We start from the raw sequence: 22,162 nt of genomic DNA on the forward strand, positions 1-22,162 counted from the left end.
AAAATTCTTTATAGCACTTTAATAATGTTAAAAGAATGAATACATAATAATATTTGTTTCTCTTCACACTCTGAATAGACACACTGTTGTGGCCCCAAACATATTTGGCCACTTGAGTCAAACTTAATAAAGTATGAATGTTTTTGCATAACATATAAAAGAGCAAAAAGTCAAGCAAGCTCAAGCAGTGTAACCACACAAGTAGTTCACCACATTAGCAATCAATATGTTCCATTAATGCTTGACAACCTTAAGGTGCCCAAAAACCTTTTGTTTCAACTAGTATTATATCAAACCTTTTGTGAGAAATTCTTTGTTTGTGCTTGTGCTATCTTGCAAACAAATGCCACTTGGTTTGAATTTTTTTGTTATATAATATATGCATACATTTTTAAGTGTGGCCTAAAATATTTGGGAGCCACTGCTCAATACTATTTTACATATATCACATTGTGTTATCTAAATATTCTCAGGACAATTGGTCCAAGAACTCCAAATTGATTATTTGTTAACATAAAGGCATAGAATAAAAGCACAGACATACTGTATGTGTGGGCATTATGAAAGAGAGTAAAAGAGCCTGTCAAATCAGTTTGCTTTGTTAAATTGACTGTCCTCAGGCCAGAGAAAGTGGAAGAGACCAGTGAGTGAGGAAGAAAGAAGGCATCAGATGGGCCTCACCTACTGTTCCGCTCTCCCCTTATCCCATTAGGTACTCTATGGCTGCCCAGTTAACCATGGACATGGTCACAGTGATAATCCACCCTAACACTTAGGGAATCTTTCACCACTCTCTCCATGCCTTTTATATGCTGCTAACTCTATTATGCACTGGGGAGAAAGGGAGAGAGATGAGATATCATGAATTAAAGCGGTTTATAAAGTGCATGGTAGATAGGTTGAACAATATGCTTTTCCATTTATCATAATCTAGTGGTTACACATACAGTATATCTTTAACACTGGGTCCAGCTTCATTGACTCTTTTAGAGATAGCAAAGCAACCACAGACCTGTGGTTCTCTCTGGGAGATTTGAGGAAATCCTCATCCCAGGGAAGGTTCAGAAACAATTACATCAGCCTTTATGAGAGACACAGCAAAAGTTAAAGAAAAACAGAGATGCAAGGTGTGAGATAACATTTGAGCTCAACGTGATTTTATGCGTTTTTTTGTAGACTACACAATTTTGTGATACCTGAGAAGAATGGTAAATTAGGAAAGAAAATATCACAAAGCTTTTGATTAATAGCTCATCAATTTTAGTTGTTTGATTTGCTATTTTAGGTGTGTTGATTAGAGGTTGCAAGAAGACACCATAATGGGCAATCAAACACATAAACCAAACAGAACTAAAAACAATAACTTATCAACCTGCTGTATACACATACAATTTTATCAGTATTTAATAATTATTTTTTTAAACATCCTCTATTGAAAAAGGTTGTGTCTTACTAATACAAAAAATTAAACCATTTCATTTCATTCACATGCCAACTGACCTATTGTTCTCCTGCAGGTCCACTGGATTGCAGTAATATTCCGTGTGCAATACAAGCTAAGCTCAATCAACAGCATTTGTGACAGTGTAGAAAATCATACACAATTTGGACTCATCCCTCCTTAACCCTTTGATGCGCAAGCTATGGAAACCCCTTCTAATGCACAACATGGGACTAAAAAGACCCGTATTCATTTCCTATGTTATTTCATGCATGGCTGGACTTTTCTTTTTTTTTTTTTTTATCTTTTGAGATCAATTTATTTAAGCATTTAATATTCCATGATCTATAAATTCCATGATTTATAAATATAAAAAAATCTAGTTTTCAATTACCAAAAAGTATTATTTACATTTTTTCTAGGTTTTGTGTTACTATATCAAATTTACTTATCAAGTATGTGTAATTGGATGACTGCTGAGCACCAGTAATGTGGTGGTGTTGACAGTTACAATTCAAAACTCAAAAAGGCGGGAAAAAAGAACCCTAAACTCTTAAAACATTGAATCATTTCAGCATATGAAGGATTATGAACTGTTAGGCCTTCTACATGTAAATAAGCTTTAAAATACAATCTTTTTTTTAGTGTAGCTAACATTAGCTAGCTAGAATATGTTACCAGATAGCTATAGCTAATAGTAGTATTGGACATGTTTCTCCTTCTCACAAGTAATTTCTCTCTAGGATTACAAGGTCAAGGTAACCGATAGCCTAATATTCAAAAATGATGTCCATCTTTTACAAAATATAAAATATTTTCTGTGGTTAAAATAAAATAATACTTGCATCAAATATACAAAAGCAGCCGTGTTGAGTTGTAAAATGTGTGGCAGGTGAATAGTATTCTGCAGTAAATGTTCCTACTTGCAACAATGTGCAAATATCAAAGGTTTCCATATGGGTCATTTTATACCCATGTATGTAAAATTGATGTAGAAATAAAAAAAAACTGTGTTTGTTTATAAAGTAAGAAAGGAAACATTAACATAATGATTTGTGGAAATCAAAAACAAAATATTTAATGAATACCTGGAATAAGAAAAAAGAAAGAAAAAACCCCATATATTTTAAAGATTCAGCAAAGAAACACTCAGCCATCACTGAAATAACATAGGAAATGAATACGGGTCTTTTTAGACCCATTAGAAGGATTGCGATACAAAAACGATTTTTATTCGAAAAGAAATGAAAAATTTCAATTAGGATTTTTAATGATCTAAAACAATTTAATTGAGGAATACCTGGAATACTGAATAATGAAATTAATTTCTTGCAAAGATATAGAAAATGAAAACTCAGTCGGGTCTTTTTAGACCCATGTTGTGCATCAAAGGGTTAAAAAAAAAAAACATTCAATGTTACAGTGAGGCACTTACAGTTGAAGTCAGAAGTTTACATACACCTTAGCCAAATACATAAACTCAGTTTTTCACAATTCCTGACATTTAATTGTAGAAAACATTCCCTGTCTTAGGTCAGTTAGGACACTACTTCATTTTAAGAATGTGAAGTGTCAGAATAATGGGGTCAAACGTTTTGTGTAGTCTTCCTCAAGCTTCTCACAATAAGTTGCTGGAATTTTGGCCCATTCCTCCATACAGAACTGGTGTAACAGAGTCAGGTTTGTAGGCCTCCTTCCTCACACACACTTTTTCAGTTCTGCCCACAAATTTTGGATTGAGGTCAGAGCTTTGTGATGGCCACTGTAAGTCCTTGACTTTGTTGTCCTTCAGCCAATTTGCCTTTGGAGGTATGCTTGGGGTCATTGTCAATTTGAAAGACCCATTTGTGACTGAGCTTTAACTTCCTTGCTGATGTCTTGAGATGTTGTTTCAACATATCCACATAATTTTCCCTCCTCATGATGCCATATTCAGTATTTCGTGGAGAGCACCAGTCCCTCCTGCAGCAAAGCACCGCCACAACATGATGCTGCCACCCCCTGCTTCACAGTTGGGATGGTGTTCTTGGCTTTATCTTCCAAACATAACTATTGTCATTATGGCCAAACAGTTACATTTTTGTTTCATTAGACCAGAGGACATTTCTACAAAAAGTAAGATATTTATCCCCATGTGCACACACAAACTTTAGTCTGGCTTTTTTTTTCTTCTGGATTTTGGAGCAATGGCTTCTTCCTTGCTGAGCAGCCTTTCAGGTTATGTCAATACAGAACTCGTTTTACTGTGGATATAGATACTTGTCTACCTGTTTCCTCCAGAATCTTCACAAGGTCCTTTGCTGTTATTCTGGGTTTGATTTGCACTTTTCACACCAAACTATGTTCATATCTTGGAGACAGAATGCATCTCTTTCCTGAGCGGTATGATGGCTGCATGGTCCCATGGTGTTTATACTTAAGTACTATTGTTTGTACAGATGAACGTGGTACCTTCAAGCATTTGGAAATTGCTCCCAAGGATGTCAAGGTAAGAGGCACTGAGTTTGAAGGTATGCCATAACATACAGTACATCCAGTACACCTCAAATTCAGTACACCTCCTATCAGAAGCTTGACGGAAGGTTTGACATCATTTTCTGGAATTTTCCAAGCTGTTTAATGGCACAGTTAGTGCTTGTAAAGTGTATGTAAATTCTGACCCACTGCAATTGTCAGTCAATTAAAAGTGAAACAATCTGTCTGTAAACAATTGTTGGAAAAATGACTCATGTCATGCACAAAGTAGATGCCTAAACGACTTGCCAAATGACTTTGCTAATATTAAATCTATGGAGTGGTTACAAAATGTGTTTTAATGACTTCAACCTAAATGTATGTAAACTTCTGACTTCAACTGTACAATGGAAGTGATTCAGAAATGTGAAGCTTAGAATTGAATAAAAGCACTTACATTAATTCTTCTGTTAAAACTTGTGTATTATTCAAGCTGATAAGTTGTTTAAATAGTTGTTTTTATGGTTGTTTTAGGGTTTACAGCATAACGTCGGCAACAGTTTTAAAATTGGACATAACTATACACAGAAAAGAGTTGTAAGCAATTTGATAACATTAAATTCATGTTAACACACGTGTATATCTCGTGGCTATACTCTGAAACAAAGTATTTGCCTCAGATGTTCGCCTTTTTTCAAGAAAAGGAGGGACAAGTCAAAATATGTTTTTGTGGTTATCAACAGTATTCCCTAAATGCTGTTGATTGAACTTAAAGAATTATTCCAGGTTTAAGGCATGTTAAGTTTGTACTCCCATGCTATCAAGTAAAACAATATTTATATAGGCCTGCTTGATCTAAAACCCTAAAGATGAACTGAAACTGAAAAACTGATGAATAAAACTGAACTGCATTATGCACTAGATTTAAGTCTGAGGAAGCACAGACTGGCGCCTTTATAAAGGCTGGTGTGGCTGATTCAGGGACGATGCATAAACTATCACACTGTGCCCTTAAGCAAGGCTATTAAGGTTGCTCCAGAGGGAATGTCTCTGTAAGTCACTTTGGATGAAAGAATTTGCTAAATGATCACTTCCTTATGAAACACATGCACAAATAGCATATGAATGCACATATACATTGTGTCTGTGACTTAAATGTGGAGATAATGTAAATTTGTAAATCAGTCCCTCACTTGAACATCCACATTGTACATTACTAGTAACAGAACTGTGACTAGTAGTTCTGTGTATTGTGAAAAGCACTATATAAAAAAATTACTTGATTAAACAATAATAAAAAGTGTACACTTGGATATGTTTGTGTTAGTCCACTTTTTTAATGCAATACTTTTACAGAGGGTGTTTCTGTAATATTTTATATTAATAATATTATTTCAAATTAAGATTAATTCTAACAGATTAATTCGGTAAATCATGAAAATATCTTCCAATATGCATATTGAGAAAATCTCGAAAATTTCATATTGAAGAAAAATACTGAAAAATAACAAGATCACCTCTACCAGAGGGTGATAAAGCAAAGATTTAAAATGCAATATATCAAAATTATTTTGTCAAAATAAAGCTTAACTGCAACAGAAATATTATTAAAAATCCAAAAAGGCAGATGTCACACAAAAAAAACAACATCAAAAGACTTTAAAATGAGAATATATGTATATGCTATGAGGCTAATCTCAGTTAAAGATGAAGTTTGGAGCTGATACTTAAATTTAAAGTGTTTACAATCAATATTGCAATGAAGTATTGTAAATAAAAAAGAAACTGGCCTTTTATTTATTTATTTATATTATATATATATATATATATATATATATATATATATATATATATATATATATATATATATATATAAATACATATTAAGGCACATAGAGCTACTCTGACCACTGTGTGCAAAGAATAAACCCTTTTTGTATTCTTCTTAGTCTTTTTTAGGTTTGTTACCTTAAAGGACCTTTAAGCCAATTAATGATTTACATTCTATTTGTTCATTGTCAATTTCCAAGTTCACTGTCAATACTGACCTTACTTTAAAAGTAATCTTCCTTAATATGTCAATTTTTGTGCACTTATTTAAGACAACTGCATAGCTAAGTTATTATTGTGAATAGCTCAAGTCTTCCAGAGAAGGAAGACCCTCACTGTCCAGGCCAAAGTTTTCAAGATCAAACTCCAGGACCGAGTCGGACAGGCCTGATATATCCTGGTCCAGCCAGGTTGATTGCTCTGAAAAGGTGGAGAAATATGTATTTGTTAAAAAAAATAAAGACAAGTGAATGACAGTAGAATCTGAAAATGAAAAACAGAAAAACTAAGTTTTTTATTATAATATGCTGGTTCTATACTGCAATGTGGTCTACAGTAAAACATAATCACTCTTAACAGAGTCTACAGGCCACCGATTGGCAGTTTATCTAGTATATCTTACCTGATAAGCTGATGTTGAAAATATTTTGTGTTTCTCCAGCACTGTAACTTTGGTTATGCTGTGGTAGTATACTCTTGCTTTCTGCTTCTTGACAATTAAGATCTGACAATCTACTGCCTCCTAGAGGTTCCTTTTGAAGCCCTTCAAGCTGTGTGGATGATAAACAAGACAGTTGAAAATGCATTGCATCTGCAGAGACACACAGCATATGCCAAAGATAATGAATAAGACCTGTACAAGCTGAATGGATGATTATTAATACCAAAATAAATTATCTACCTGCTGGGAGAGGACCTTTGCCTGGCTAGGGGTCAGGTGTAAACCAACATATGTTTCCTGTAGCAAAATAAGGATGTATATTCACATCACCCTCCCTAAACCTAACTTCTACATTTAAATTTAAACGGGTAAAGGTTTATTAAGTAAAGATGAGGTGTGGCACTGCTATTCTGGATTGCTAAAAACATCTGAAAGCCAAAGCCCTCACCTTGTTCAATTGGAAACTCTTATCTTTCGAGCTTGAACTTGCTGCAATGATTTCCCTTTCCCCAAAACCTGATATCCTTGATCTCTCTGCTTGAGTCTTGTTAAAATTAACCTTAGACTGTGGATTTGGCTCCTCCTGCATCTGCATACAGGCTCTTTGAGGGCCTTTCACTTGTGTGTTTGGGTAGCCATGTGGACCTGTCATTCGATTCCAGCTTTTTTCCTGACTTTGAGTGGGCAAAGATGTAGGCTGAAGTTGCTGTTGAGAATGTTGACCTTGGTATTGGCCCTGTTGGCATGGCAAAGGCCACTGGCTTGGGCACTGGTACTGCTCTTTGTATAACTGATGAAGCTGGAACTGTTGATTTGCTTGTGTGTACAGTTGATGTTGTTGTTGCTGGGTAAGTGGTTGCTGTATGGTGTGTTGTCGTAGTGACTGTTGCTGAGCAAAATGTTGCAGCTGCTGTTGATATTTAGTCTGTGGTTGTGAATGATGTTGCCGACTCTGTTTGTAATTGTGGTGCTGTGAATTAAACGGGTGTTGTTGTGTCTGACTATGTGTTTGATGTTGTGATTGTTGTGGCTGGTGTTCAAGCTGAGAGTTTGTATGATCATGACTCCACTGTTCCATCTCAGGGATGGATTGATGCTGTGCCTCTGGCTGAAAATGCGTCCGAATTGGCTGATGGGACATTGGTGGAGCAGTTTTCAGGTGCTGACTGCAGGGATATGCTGGTGGTTTTGTCTCCTTCAAAACTTTGTTAGAGTTGAAGAGTGGACCCTGTGAGAAACATTTCAAGCACATCAAAAACAGTTCTATACCACAAAATTTTACAACATTGACTTGCATTGTATGGACCAACAGATCTGAAATATTCTCCTAGAAATCTTGGTTTGTGTTCTGCAGAAGAAAGAAAGTCATGCACATCTGGGATGTCACGAGAGCAAGTAAATGATGAGAAAATTGTCATCTTCGGCCAAAATATTCCTTTAAGGCAGGGCAGCTCAACTATGCTCCTGAAAGGCCACTTTCCTGCAGAGTTTAGTTTAAGCCTCTCTCTTACACACCTGCCTTTCATTTTCAAATAATCCTGAAGATCTTAATTAGCTTGTTCCGGTGTCTTTGATAAGGGTTGGAACTAAACTCTGCAGAAAAGTGGCCCTCCAGGTGTAGGATTGAGAACCTGCAGACACCCTATGATCAAATAAGATTTTCATTGTTAATCAAACTTGCCTGGGTTATAGAAGACAAGATTGGTGACACTGTGGGTGAAAACTGCTTTGGATGTTGCCAGCGGGACTCTCCACCACCGGGTACAATAAGTGGGCTGAGCTGGGCTCTCTTCCGTGATGGGGTGGCATGGGCATGGCCAGTTACACGAGGTGAACCAGAGAGAGAGGAGGAGGAGCAAGAGCGGGATACGCCAATTCCGCTGCTGTAACTACATTGGCTGGCTGATGATTGGACAGACTGGTTACTTAGAGAAGAGCTACTAAGGGAGGACTGCAGGGACTGGTTGCTGGGCGATGACTGCAGGGAGGAGTTGCTAAGTGACAGGCGTAAGGAAGTGGAGCTCAGAGAGCTGTGGAGGGAGTGGCTGCTGAGAGATGATTGGATGTTGGGACTGCTGAGTGAAGACTGGAGTAAAGGATTACTTAAAGATGCCTGAAGAGATGATGACAGACCTAACAGAATGACGAAACATAGGGTTAGTTGTAAAAAACAGTCTTGAGTCTCCTCATTTAAAACAATTTGTAGATCCATACATTGCCACATTTTAACACATACTTGGTAAGTTAAAGTCAGCCATAATGTCAGGGTTTGTGGAAGTGCCACTCAGGTGATCTGTGCCACTGTGAGAGGTAAAGAAGATTTGGTGCTCAGAATCTTGGACTACAGAAAGCGGAGAAGGCAGATGGAGGCTCGACAGGTCTGGAAGAGAGCCGCTGGTATTGAGGGCAGATGGGACTGCAAGGGTAGAGACCTGGTGTTCAGGCAATGGGAAGTTGCTGGAGAGAAAAAGAACAAAGAGTTGTCTATAAAAGGACAAGCAGAATTGTGATTAAAAAAAGCATAAAGCCTAGTACTAAAAAGAAACTTACTGAACAACAGGTGTTTCACATCCTGATGATGTCATTAAGGATAACTAGGAATGATCATGCAATGAAGATAATCAGTCGTTGGTTTTTCAAATAAAGACATTAGATACATATAACAACAAAGTGATATAGATATGACAGAACTAATACCTTCTTTATTTTGGGAGATGTTGTCTCCTCTTGTATATTTTCTTCAATTAGTGGCACTGGATATGCATACATCCCTTAGAATATTCAGTTTAATTGAAAAAAGTTATAGCAGACAAAATACAGATTAAATTATAAAAGCAAGTAATTGCAGACAAAATTTTAATATGTTTTTCATATGATGTGATGTTAGTAATGGTAGGATGTGAGATAATGCAACTTTGCAAAAGTTAAACTGACCACTATGTCTGGCATGAGGGTTCTGGATTTGGGCAGATTTCAGGCGGCCATCCAAGAGGGTGTTTCGCACACTGGTGTGGAGGGCTGAATCAGAGTTGGTTCTGAGTGGATGAACAGGATTAGAGAGTGACTGGCATTAATGGGGCAATGTGAGACTTAGATAACACTTCTAGAGCAATGTTCATTCTTAGAGCTGGAGATATACAAATATAACAAATATAATTTTTGTACAGTATATGCACAAGAGCTGATCTTGGATCAGAAGTCGTATGAAACACTTGTGAGTTCTGTTTACCTATTTAGAGTTGTCAGAGGAAGATGGACCATCTGGCTCTTCTCAGTGGAGGAACAACTGGACCAATTTCTGTTGGAGCTGAAATGAGCATCACCATATAAAAAAAAACAACAACACTAAATTCCCAAAGCACTAGTGCAAACAAAAGCTAAGGGGCAATTCATCAGCACATCTAATGGTGACACCATTGTGGTTTACCAAACACAAGATTACTTGGACCTATAAATAAGGTCGATGTGTTGTTTTGTGCACACTTTCTTTTTAACCTTACCTTCTCCAGGTAGGACCTCGAGGAGGGGACAAGTGGGAAGAGAGATAGGGAGCACTATCGCACTGTGAGATGAAGTTAAGTCTTAACAATCGTGAATTTAGGAATGTATGTATCCACACCATTTGACCAAAACATTTACAGTACATGACTTTGCCAGTCATTAATTGATAGGTATTTTAAAATAATTGTATAAAGATTGATGGAGAGGATTGTTTGTGTATGTCCGGTAAGAGATTTAAACAATTCTACAAATATAAATATAAGAGTACAAATCTAAGTGTATAAATGTCTCTTTAAAAAAATAAAAAAAAAGTTCTGATTTGAATGTGGTTCAATGTAGACTTAATATTTTTGAACCATGCAGAATATAACTATAATACATATAAATAAATATTCACTAAAGAAATTTCCATGACTTCTCCGGACCTGTAAATCACAATTTTATCATCGCCTGTCAGTCAACTCAAGAAAGCGCATGCACATTAGTTGGACCAACTGAGCAAAATAAAGAAGCACAATTTATGACACTTTTGTTGTCAGATTTCACTGCTGATTTTACATATGTTTTTTTTAGCATAATCTTGACCATCTATTTTTGGGATTTTGGTCTTTCCCAATTTACTGTAAGTAGATAGGAGCTGTTCTTTTATGTCACTTGTATCCACAGAAAAGAGCTTTCCGGGAGCATTCTGCCACCAAGTGAAATTACTTGCCTTGAAATGGACTTTGGAGTTGTGGATGTCAGGGTCAGAAATTTACAAGGGCTCAGGGCAATATATGGGGGCTAAAAATGCTTGCTAATGAATTCTTCTATTTTTTCTATATTTGTAACATTAAATATATTTCTTAATATAATTCTATTCTAAGCCTACACATATACTCCTTATCGCATCAAATTATTTGAAGTTACCTTAAAATTCATTGGTAACCTTATATGATTATTTAGATTGAACATGTATTTTCAAATTGATTCAAGTATTACACATAAAACAATAATGTCCTATTATGTCATATTTTGTATGGTAAGAAAATAAATTGTTTAACCCTAACTGATGCAGTGTGTAGCTTCTCATTTCTTATACAACCATGTCGGAAGATGTATCCCATGGTTATGGAAAAGGGGTTACTGTGTTTCAGAAGGGGCAAATTATTGGATTACATCAAGCAGAGAAAACAACTAAGGAGATTGTTGAAATCACTGGAATTGTGTTTAGAACTGTCCAACGCATTATTAAAACCTGGAAGGATAGTGATGAACCATCAGCTTCGCGGAAGAAATACGGTCAGAAAAAAAAAATCATGAATGATCGTGATCAGAGATCACTAAAACGCTTTAAATCACATCGTAAAGAATCGACAGTAGAACTCACGGCTGTGTTTAATAGTGAAGTAAGAGCATTTCCACACACACAAATGTGACGAGAACTTACAGGATTGGGACTAAACAGCTGAGTGTCCACAAGAAAGCCACTTGTTAGAGAGGCTATTCAGAATAAAAGGACTTCAATTTGCTAGGGAGCATAAAGAGTAGACTGTGGAGCAATGGAAAAAGGTCATGTGGTCTGACGAGACCAGATTTACCCTATTCCAAAGCGATGGGCGTGTCAGGGTAAGAAGGGAAGTGCATGAAGCAATGCACCCGTCATGCATAGTGCCCACTGTACAAGCCTCTGGACGCAGTGTTAGGATCTGGTGTTGCTTCATTTGGTCAGGTCTAGGCTCAGCAACGTTAAGCGGCAATAAATTAATTCACCTGACATCCCGAATGTACTAAATGACCAGGTTATCCAATCAATGGATTTTTTGTTCCCTGACGGCACAGATATATTCCAGGACAACAATGCCAAGATTCATCAGGTTCAAATTGTGAAAAAGTGGTTCAGGGAGCATGAGGAATCATTTGGCCACCACAGAGTCCTGACCTTAACCCCATTGAAAATCTTCAGGATGTGCTGGAGAAGACTTTATGGAGTGTTTTGACTCTCCCATCGTCAATACAAGATCTAGGGCAAAAATGAATGCATCTCAGGATGGGAATAAATGATGTTGCATAAGGTTGTTGAAACAATGCCACAACGTTTGCGCACCGCAATCAAAGCTAAAGACAGTCCAACAAAATATCAGAGTTTGAAACTTAATATTTAGAAATAAATGGGGGGGGGGGTCGATATTGTAGAGTGCATCTAAATGTGTACAGCAGGAGACGTGGACATAAACACAGAGACGGTGCACAACAGCGAAAGCCAACAGGGTAGCGCAAGTTGATGGAATAACAGTATGCAACTCCCCGTATAACTAATCTATACAGATATTATTGAAGTATGGATACATGTCTCCTGTGTGATCTGGCCAGAGGACTGGGCTGTAATTCTCTGTACCCTTCACCTGCCTCTAGGAGCTGCTGGGTGAGATAAATTGGGTCCGAGTTGTAGGGAAACTGTAAATGGTATGAAAAAAAAATAAATAAAAACATTATTTCAAATAGAGAGACTTTATATGAAAAGCAAAAAATATATAATTCACATCCTTTCTCCACAATTTAAATGGAAAAGATGATAATAATATTACTCAAAATACCCAAAAACCATCACCTGGGTCTCTGTGGAGCATCTTGAAATCTGGTTGACATTTGGCAGCGATCCTCCATAGTATGGGACCGTGCCTCTGGTTTGACGAACTCTCTCAGCCTCAACCTGTGGAGGGAATGGTGGCTGCTGGTCACAGAAACATAAAAACAAAATCCACCACCACTGAGTAGAAGCCAAATCTCATCAATCTCCCCAGAGGCCAACATTTACCCTCAGGACCACCGGGAAACAAAGCCTGTTGCATCCTAATGTAAAACAGGCACTGTATCTGGGATTTACAAATCATTTGGCTTCAGTCTGCAACGCTAATTTGAAATAGAGACTAGATGGTTGACTGACAAAGTGCTATTTATGTGTATTGGCATAATCAGTGTGGACTTGCTGAATCACGCCCATATGCTAAAAGGCTTAATTCGAGCTTCTCTTGGAACATAAATGTTTTATAAAACACTTTATTTTATTTCCATTCGTTTATCTTTTTCCTGAATCCTTCTTACTTCTTTCTAAAAAATTATTGTAGCTGTACCATAAGCTGTTCTGTTGACAGAAGGCAAACAACAGCTAAAAGTTTCAACAGACTATTCAGCTAGCGTTATCAAAACTTCTTAAATATGATATGACATTTGTTGTAAATGAGCCGAAAGCGAGGCCTGACACGTTATGTGCTGTGGCTGGACTCACCCTGATGGAAGTTATGTCCATCATAACCTCTCGGAAAGCGGCTGTGTCTTTAGCTTGCCGCTGAGTGTGGAGGGCGATTTTCTCGCTGAATTTACGAAGATTGCAGCCGCCAGGTACTGATCCTGCTCCGGGCCCCTGCCCGTTACCTATCTCCCCAGTGCTAGTTCCTGACATATGCATTATTTCGTAAAATATTAGAAAATAGACTGTCTTACTCGTACAGAGTTCGCTAACTGACCCAAGAAACAACACTTTTGACTACGTTTAGTGATGCCTTATGGGTATTGTAGTTCTGAATGGTATAGTAAACATCGCTGCTGAGCTCATTTGTTATCTGTAAAACACACACGTCCAACCACTGTCGAGATGGAAAAAAACAACTCTGGTATTTTGGGAAACGTAGTTTATGCCATTTGAACGACTAACTTTTACTCTTAAAATATGTTCCATGAAGTACAATAACGAGACCATTTTATATACTGAAATAGCACTTTATCATATCAGATTTTATTTAAATGTGCCTATATATAGCCTAATTGAAGACTATTTTTTAAATGTTTGCCTACACGTTTACTCATAATTAAGAGCTACAGACCTTATTCAGTGTTGCAAATTACATTTTTGACGGGAATGAAAATGAAGCTGTGAGGGGGAAAGCCTCTTCAATGTCAGGCACAATTTTAATCACTCGCATTTTCTATTTTTTATTTATTATTATTATTATTATTATTATTATTATTTATGTCGTTTTTTGTATTGTTTTATTTTTTGGTCAACTGATTTTTCTTTTTTCAATTATATTTTTCAACGTTTTGTCAACTGAACAGTCAACACCAATTTAAACAACACTACAACTCTTTAATCCCACGCAGCCTCATTTTAATTCCCGTCAAAAATCAAATATGACGCGACTCTGAATAAGGTCTATTTAGGATAAAATGCACTTGTTGCTATAATGGCTTGCATTTTGGTTTTGGCTCAGGGAATCTTCGTGACATTTTGGATGACGAAAACATTCCTAATTTAAACAATTTATGAAATAGTCATGAAATATTTAAAATTATGTACGGACTACAACATGGTTGCCCATAAAACTACAATTTCCGTTTAACCAATGACGAGCCAAGTCTGTCGATTCACTTCCGTTACGTAGAAGCGGCAACGAAACATGTCTGAGAAAAACATGGAGAAAGTTGATCGCGCTACAAACAGTAAAAACATGTCTCTGCCTATGTCCAGGGTGCGGTTGATTATGAAGAGCTCACCTGATGTGTCCTTTATCAACCAGGACGCACTTTTCTTGACAACAAAAGCAACGGTAATTTGATGTGTTATTTATGAATGGTCTGTAGCCAGGCTAACTGCTTATCCAGCTAACTTTTGTTAAAAGGTTTGTGTGTCACCAGTTACCTATTCTTTTTAAGACAGCGTATATATTGCAAATTGCATGGTAAATGTTACAGATAATTTGTTAACTCGTTAATATAACTGTATTTCTTTGACATATTTATGTATGACACTTATGTACAGTATGTATTACCTATCTTCATTATTTGCCCACAGGAGCTTTTTGTCCAGTACTTGACTGAGTCCTCATATAAAAATGGGTCCGGTAAAGACACAAACACGCTTTCATACAGTGATCTGGCTCATACAGCAGAGGAGACAGAAACATTTCAGTTTCTTACTGGTGAGTGCTGGCCATAACGGCAAACACCATTTAAACTAAATGAACAGACATAACAATCCGTTTTTCTCTTTTCTATTTTAAAGATATCCTTCCAAAGAAAATCTTGGCCAGAGATTATCTGAAGACATTGGAGGAAATGGAAAAAGAGGATGATGATGACGACAACCAATAATGGTAGACTGTAGTAGAGAAAATCAATGTGAAGTTCTTGACCACATCCTCACTTCTCTCAAAAGAAATATAAAGGATAAAATCATAGGACATTGTCTTATAAATTAAGACATTTCACCCGAAGAGTTGTTCCTGCACCTCTGTTGTTTTAGAGAGGTAATGTATGTGTTTTACTCTTACTGTAGTCTGTATGTTTTATGTCTATTAGCCACTGTTGATTCACAACCAAACTACAGCGAGTGCCTGTTTGGAAACCAGGATACATGTATGCTTCATTAGTCTTTTCGATGAGAATACTTGATACCATGATTTTTGTAAGTTTTTTTTTGCATGTTAAAGGAAAATTATTCATTCAACTGCAACAACCCAAACATCGATACATAGATACAAATGCTTTATCATTTGAACCACTTGACCACCGAGGACAAAAATAAAACTGATTTATATCTGAATCTATGCAGTAAACAGGTGAAATATAACTATGCCAGTAGTTCACTGAAATGAATGTGTTGTCCCCTACAGTGCAGGTATCCAATCATAACATGCAACCATACTTGAGGTGCTGTTCTTCAGCCTGGTCTGCTTAAACTCATCAGATTTTGGTACACAACTGTTTTTGGATATTTTGGCTTTCCATGCACTGCAAGTTGTGACTTATTTTTATTTGAGAGTTTGGACTGCAGCTGAAGATTTTTGTAGTGTGCTGTATAGTTTTTTAATGTTTGAAAAGTTTTTGTATTTGAATAAATGAATTTGCTGATTCATTGGTTTTGGTTTGTTTGCTGATCATATTTATTCACTGTACTGTGTTATTCAGTCAGAAACATTAGTAATATTAAATCGACTTCAAAGTACAGTATATTATTAAACAGTCAAAACACATTAAGCATTAACTAAATTTATCCAAAAATGTTATGGAATAGTCTGTAGCCTGGGGGTATACACATGGATTTTTATTAACTAATATCAGCACCTAATACTTGAATACTAATACTCGTTTTGTTCATAGAGAGGCTGAAATGCTTGTAACATGTTCCAGTAGAGAAGGATAGGGTGCTGTAAGCATGCAGTATACCATCATTCAAGTCTTACTCTTTTGAGTGAAACGTGCGTTTGACAGAACAAGAATATGTCATGTATTGTTTAATTGTCCACGTGTCTATGCAACATGGGGTTGTTTGGTTTAATCTGAATCACTGGGGTAGTAGTTTGGCCAGTCGAAGTTGCATAGTGTGCAAGGACTTCTCAAGATTGGCAAGATGTTTATCCAGAAGTGCTGCTACTTGCTCCCTGTTATCAATGGCATCTTTTGTGTTTTCAAGTTGCTCCTTCAGACTAAGAGAGAGAAAGTACTTGATTAACCCTTAAATGTATGGGTATTTCTACAAAAAAATTACTACATATTTGGGTTTCTATGGATCACAAATGGATCTACAAAATTCCCAAATAATGTAAAATTTTCCAAAGCATTTCCACTACTTTATTTTAAGATTATGAAATGTCAAAATAATAGTAGAGAGTACGATTTATTTCAGCTTGTATTTCTTTCATCACATTCCCAGTGGGTCAGAAGTTTACATACACTTTGTTTGTATTTGGTAGCATTGCCTTTAAATTGTTTAACTTGAGTCAAACGTTTTGGTAGCCTTCCACAAGCTTCTCACAATAAGTTGCTGGAATTTTGGCCCATTCCTCCAGACAGAACTGGTGTAACTGAATCAGGTTTGTAGGCCTCCTTGCTCAGACACGCTATTTCAGTTCTGCCCACACATTTTCTAACAGACTGAGGTCAGGGCTTTGTTGTCCCTAAGCTAGTTTGCCACAAATTTGAAGGCATGCTTGGGGTCATTGTCCATTTGCAACAGAGCATTAACTTCCTTGCTGACGTCTTGAGATGTTGCTTCAATATATTCACATAATTTTCCTTACTCATGATTCCATCTATTTTGTGAAGTGCACCAGTCGCTCCTGCAGCAAAGCACCCCCCACAACATGATGCTGCCGGCTTGCAAGCCTCACCTTTTTCCTCCAAACATATAAAGATGGTCATTATGGCCAAACCGTTAAATATTTTTTTTTCATCAGACCAGCGGACATTTCTCAAAAAAGTAAGATCTTTGTCCCCATGTGCACTTGCAAATAGGTCTGGCTTTTTAATGATGGTTTTGGAGCATTGGTTTCTTCCTTGCTGAGCAGCCTTTCAGGTTATGTTGATATAGGACTCGTTTTACTGTGGATATAGATACTTGTCTACCTGTTTCCTCCAGCATCTTCACAAGGTCCTTTGCTGTTGTTCTGGGATTGATTTGCACTTTTCGCACCAAACTAGGTTCATCTCTAGGAGACAGAATGCATCTCCTTCCTGAGCAGTGTTTTGGCTGTGTGGTTCCATGGTGTTTATACTTGAGTACTATTGTTTGTACAGATGAACATGGTACCTTCAGGCATTTGGAAATTGCTCTCAAGGATGAAACAGACTTGTGGGGGTCAACCATTTTTTCTCTGAGGTCTTGGCTGATTTATTTTGATTTTTCCATGATGTCAAGCAAAGAGACACTGAGTTTGAAGGTAGGCCTTAAAATACATCCACAAGTACGCCTCCTATCAGAAGCTAATTGGCTTATTGTCTAAAGGCTTGACATAATTTTTGGGAATTTTCCAAGCTGCTTAAAGGCACAGTTAACTTGGTGTATGTAAACTTCTGACCCACTGGAATTGTGAGTAAATTAAAAGCAAAACAATTGTTGGAAAAATTACTCATGTCATACACAAAGTAGATGTCCTAAAAGCCAAAACTATAGTTTGCTAATATGAAATCTGTGGAGTGGTTAAAAAATGAGTTATTTAGTATATTTCTAGCAATTTTAGCATTTTTGTATGTTACACTATTCATAATAGAAAGGTTGTAGAATACTAAAGTGTTATGGGCATAACTCAAAAAAATGGATGAGGTACAACGGGTGGAATGACGACTAAGGTCACAAAAGACCTGATGTATGCACTTAAGGGTCAATGTTTAATAATTATTGACTTTGTCAATTTCATGAGCTTGCTGGGACCCTTTTAGTAAGAAAACCTATGTTGACCTTCTGTTGACATAAAATACGCTGAACCTTTCATATCACACTAATAACAGCCAGAGATGTGCCCAACAAGTTACACTTACCTTGAAAAGGTATAATGTTCTTTTCTGTCCTTCCTCTTCTCATTCAAGTCCACAAATACCTTCTGCATTTTTTCGGCAGTCTGGGACACAATGAGATGATCGGCCTGGACACCATGCACATCCTCCCTAGTTTGTTGATCATAGGAGGCTCCCCCTTCCTCTAGACCACTAGCTCTGGACACAGCCTGCAGTGCTGCCCTGTTTTGCAGCACAAGAAGACGTGACTTGTCAAACTCCTCTGGGCCTGCTATATCATCCCAGCACACAGGGGAGGATGGAGGCAGCCAAAAGCGTTGAGTGCAGTTGGCTGGCCTGCCTGGCGTTTCTTTGACAAAAGGACTATCTGCAGGAAAGCTGTGCAGGAGCTCGTGTAAACCAGAGCCCCACTCCAAGTTCAAGTCCTCCAGCTCAGGTTCCGTAACTACACTGCCCACAGGGTACCAGACAAACAGCAGGGCAAGGCACCAGGACAACCAGGTACATCTCATTGTATCCTGGAGCAGCAACATACTGGTGCTATTGGACAGACAATAGTAGTACAAAATTAGATGTTTCTTATATTTCCAGTCATCCAAAGGCCAAGTATTTGACTTTATCCGTAATGGTGGTGTATATAACACGTTTATAAGTGTATTATGTCAATGACAGGTTTACATTTTGTTTTTTAAAAATAATATTAATGTTAAATTTAATGTAAACTATTAGTGTTAGTTAAGGGAAAAATCTGATTTAAAAAATAATGCATTCTGCCTAGAGCTATGCCAACTAGATGCTTAAAAGTTTTTGCTTGTTACTTCTAAGATTTTTAGCACATACGTTTATAAAATGAAGACATGAGCTAGTGGATTTACCAAGTACATTGTTTTTATGAGGAAAACTCCAGCAGCGTTTTGCCCAAATGTAATTGCCTCGAACGTTCCTGAAAACATCTTCACATTTAAGCTCGTAACTAAAATAAACCGAAGCAAGCGACGACAACAAACTGCACGTCAGCAAATAAATCAACGGTCGCTTAAAACTATATATTTGATATGAAGTTTTAAGGATATTCACTATTTATTTTTACTTACCTCGGAGATTCTTTTAGATCTGCAAACAAAGAGAGGTTTCTTGCATGGTGCTCATAAATGAGCTATTGGAAAATCTGACTCGCTTTTTACAGCTGCAGCTCCGCTCATTTGATCCTCAAGTTACTCTGAGGCTTAATTCTTTTTCTTAACTTTTAATACCACACACACACAATAATAAATACAAAATTAAGTGAGAGCAGTGCATGAGTGTTTTATTATGTGAGATGTATTCTTCGAGTTACAACGTTTGTATAAGCTGGAAGAGTGCCGGTATGGCAAGCCGTTTTAACATTTATTCGTTAAAACCTATCCGCTATTATGTTACTACTACTTATTTATTAGCTACTAGTAACTATTCCATTAGGTGCTGGTACTTATTTATTAGCTACTAATAACTATTCCATTAGGTGCTGGTACTTATTTATTAGCTACTAATAACTATTCCATTAGGTACTGGTACTTATTTATTAGCTACTAGTAACTATTCCATTAGGTGCTGGTACTTATTTATTAGCTACTAGTAACTATTCCATTAGGTACTGGTACTTATTCTGTGTTCCATTTAACTCGTAAAGTCAGAATTCAAACTTCCTATAGGAAAAGTGGAATGGAATGCCCTTTGAAGTTAGACTTCCATGACACACAATCATGTACAAGGAGATGTACAAAGTTATTGATAAACATCCACTTTTATTAAATAATATCCAAGTGGCGGCGGGGTCATGGTCAGACATTCGTCCAGAGAGAAAGCAGTAAGGATGCATACACCTGGGCCCGAAAATGACTAACACCTGGTTTCTAAGTGCAGTAAGCTTTGAGGAGAGTGATAAAGAGCATCCATGCCAGAGACTGAAGTTGTGCTATCCCAAGTGCGTTGCGCTGAAAAACACTTTAAGTTTATTAAATTCATAGCTTTAAGTTGCAGAATCCAGTTCCATGTGTCCTCCTTCCCCTCCCTATGTTAAGTCTTTACAATCCATTAATGAGTCAAACATTACATGGCAATAAAACCTGTTTAGTTAACATTTGGCATTTACAATAGGGTAAATTACACTGTCTTTTGATAATCCCCATTCAACATATACTAGTTTTGTAGCATCATTTATATATTTGGGTGCTAGGATACATCTTCGCTGACAATCGAACACCTGCTAAGCTGTCTTTGATAAGTTTATGATTTACAGTTGGCACGGAAAGTATTCAGACCCCCTTAAATTTTTCACTCTTTGTTATATTGCAGCCATTTGCTAAAATCATTTAAGTTCATTTTTTCCCTCATTATTGTACACACAGCACCCCATATTGACAGAAAAACACAGAATTGTTGACATTTTTGCACATTTATTAAAAAAGAAAAACTGAAAGATCACATGGTCCTAAGTATTCAGACCCTTTTCTGTGACACTCATATATTTAACTCAGGTGCTGTCCATTTCTTCTGATCATCCTTGATGGTTCTACACCTTCAATTGAGTCCAGCTGTGTTTGATTATACTGATTGGACTTGATTAGGAAAGCCACACACCTGTCTATATAAGATCTTACAGCTCACAGTGCATGTCAGAGCAAATGAGAATCATGAGGTCAAAGGAACTGCCTGAAGAGCTCAGAGACAGAATTGTGGCAAGGCACAGATCTGGTCAAGGTTACAAAAAAATGTCTGCTGCCCTTAAGGTTCATAAGAGCACAGTGGCCTCCATAATCCTTAAATGGAAGACATTTGGGATGATCAGAACCCTTCCTGGAGCTGGCCGTCCGGCCAAACTGAGCTATCGGGGGAGAAGAGCCTTGGTGAGAGAGGTAAAGAAGAACCCAAAGATCACTGTGGCTGAGCTCCAGAGATGCAGTCGGGAGATGGGAGAAAGTTGTAGTAAGTCAACCATCACTGCAGCCATCCACCAGTCGGGGTTTTATGGCAGAGTGGCCCGACGGAAGCCTCTCCTCAGTGCAAGACACACGAAAGCCCGCATGGAGTTTGCTAAAAAACACCTGAAGGACTCCAAGATGGTGATAAATAAGATTCTCTGGTCTGATGAGACCAAGATAGAACTTTTTGGCCTTAATTCTAAGCGGTATGTGTGGAGAAAACCAGGCACTGCTAATCACCTGTCCAATACAGTCTCAACAGTGAAGCATGGTGGTGGCAGCATCATGCTGTGAGGGTGTTTTTCAGCTGCAGGGACAGGACGACTGGTTGCAATCGAGGGAAATATGAATGCGGCCAAGTACAGGGATATCCTGGACGAAAACCTTCTCCAGAGTGCTCTGGACCTCAGACTGGGCCGAAGGTTCACCTTCCAACAAGACAATGACCCTAAGCACACAGCTAAAATAACGAAGGAGTGGCTTCACAACAACTCCGTGACTGTTCTTGAATGGCCCAGCCAGAGCCCTGACTTAAACCCAATTGAGTATCTCTGGAGAGACCTGAAAATGGCTGTCCACCAATGTTTACCATCCAACCTGACAGAACTGGAGAGGATCTGCAAGGAGGAATGGCAGAGGATACCCAAATCCAGATGTGAAAAACTTGTTGCATCTTTCCCAAAAAGACTCATGGCTGTATTAGATCAAAAGGGTGCTTCTACTAAATACTGAACAAAGGGTCTGAATACTTAGGACCATGTGATATTTCAGTTTTTCTTTTTTAATAAATGTGCAAAAATGTCAACAATTCTGTGTTTTTCTGTCAAAATGGGGTGCTGTGTGTACAATAATGAGGAAAAAAAATGAACTTAAATGATTTTAGGAAATGGCTGCAATATAACAAAGAGTGAAAAATTTAAGGGGGTCTGAATACTTTCCGTACCCACTGTATAATATTTGTAAATCTGATCTTTGTTTAACAGGTGTTATTTACAAATCGCAATGCTTTCCAGATTTAACTATCTAAAACAAACTTCTCAGAGA

At 37.4% G+C, this 22,162-nt stretch overlaps 3 protein-coding genes across 4 annotated transcripts; 1 reads left to right on the forward strand and 2 right to left on the reverse strand.

Annotated features, from left to right (window-relative positions):
- Window positions 1-5,788: 5,788 nt before the first annotated feature.
- Window positions 5,789-13,453, reverse strand: LOC127650763 (CREB-regulated transcription coactivator 2-like). Its single transcript, XM_052136391.1, has 14 exons — window positions 13,156-13,453; window positions 12,478-12,579; window positions 12,216-12,323; window positions 9,887-9,948; window positions 9,616-9,693; window positions 9,321-9,421; window positions 9,084-9,157; window positions 8,937-8,980; window positions 8,623-8,843; window positions 8,068-8,519; window positions 6,835-7,614; window positions 6,627-6,683; window positions 6,348-6,495; window positions 5,789-6,145 (listed from the first exon to the last, which is right to left on the reverse strand). Exons 1-14 carry the CDS (start codon window positions 13,333-13,335, stop codon window positions 6,018-6,020), a joined length of 2,535 nt encoding a protein of 844 aa, XP_051992351.1. The 5' UTR covers window positions 13,336-13,453; the 3' UTR covers window positions 5,789-6,017.
- An 860-nt stretch (window positions 13,454-14,313) lies between these two features.
- On the forward strand, window positions 14,314-15,769 carry LOC127650757 (chromatin accessibility complex protein 1-like). 2 transcript variants are annotated; one of them, XR_007971478.1, is made up of 4 exons: window positions 14,314-14,473; window positions 14,719-14,845; window positions 14,929-15,172; window positions 15,539-15,769. XR_007971478.1 is itself a non-coding variant. In XM_052136376.1 (3 exons), the coding sequence occupies exons 1-3, from the start codon at window positions 14,324-14,326 to the stop codon at window positions 15,015-15,017; spliced, it is 366 nt and encodes a 121-aa protein (XP_051992336.1). In that variant the 5' UTR covers window positions 14,314-14,323; the 3' UTR covers window positions 15,018-15,769. The 2 variants fall into 2 exon arrangements, 1 of the variants encoding a protein (XP_051992336.1); XM_052136376.1 differs by having other exon boundaries at window positions 14,929-15,769.
- A 21-nt stretch (window positions 15,770-15,790) lies between these two features.
- On the reverse strand, window positions 15,791-19,401 carry LOC127650758 (uncharacterized). Its single transcript, XM_052136377.1, has 3 exons — window positions 19,253-19,401; window positions 18,183-18,698; window positions 15,791-16,351 (listed from the first exon to the last, which is right to left on the reverse strand). Exons 2-3 carry the CDS (start codon window positions 18,689-18,691, stop codon window positions 16,210-16,212), a joined length of 651 nt encoding a protein of 216 aa, XP_051992337.1. The 5' UTR covers window positions 18,692-18,698; window positions 19,253-19,401; the 3' UTR covers window positions 15,791-16,209.
- Window positions 19,402-22,162: the final 2,761 nt, after the last annotated feature.

Source organism: Xyrauchen texanus, chromosome 10, assembly GCF_025860055.1.
Source record: "Xyrauchen texanus isolate HMW12.3.18 chromosome 10, RBS_HiC_50CHRs, whole genome shotgun sequence".
Taxonomy (NCBI): Eukaryota; Metazoa; Chordata; class Actinopteri; order Cypriniformes; family Catostomidae; genus Xyrauchen; species Xyrauchen texanus.

What these genes read in the sequence shown, in the direction of transcription:
- LOC127650763 (XM_052136391.1), bottom strand. Translation starts at nt 13,335, where the DNA reads ATGCATATGTCAGGAACTAGCACTGGGGAGATAGGTAACGGGCAGGGG. An exon ending in CCCTCATGCCAGACATAGTG is followed by an intron (nt 9,158 to 9,320) that starts GTCAGTTTAACT and finishes GAATATTCTAAG; the next exon opens with GGATGTATGCATATCCAGTG. An exon ending in TCTTGTCTTCTATAACCCAG is followed by an intron (nt 7,615 to 8,067) that starts GCAAGTTTGATT and finishes TGTTTCTCACAG; the next exon opens with GGTCCACTCTTCAACTCTAA.
- LOC127650757 (XM_052136376.1), top strand. Translation starts at nt 14,324, where the DNA reads ATGTCTGAGAAAAACATGGAGAAAGTTGATCGCGCTACAAACAGTAAA. An exon ending in TCTTGACAACAAAAGCAACG is followed by an intron (nt 14,474 to 14,718) that starts GTAATTTGATGT and finishes ATTTGCCCACAG; the next exon opens with GAGCTTTTTGTCCAGTACTT. An exon ending in AACATTTCAGTTTCTTACTG is followed by an intron (nt 14,846 to 14,928) that starts GTGAGTGCTGGC and finishes TCTATTTTAAAG; the next exon opens with ATATCCTTCCAAAGAAAATC.
- LOC127650758 (XM_052136377.1), bottom strand. Translation starts at nt 18,691, where the DNA reads ATGTTGCTGCTCCAGGATACAATGAGATGTACCTGGTTGTCCTGGTGC. An exon ending in GAACATTATACCTTTTCAAG is followed by an intron (nt 16,352 to 18,182) that starts GTAAGTGTAACT and finishes TCTCTCTCTTAG; the next exon opens with TCTGAAGGAGCAACTTGAAA.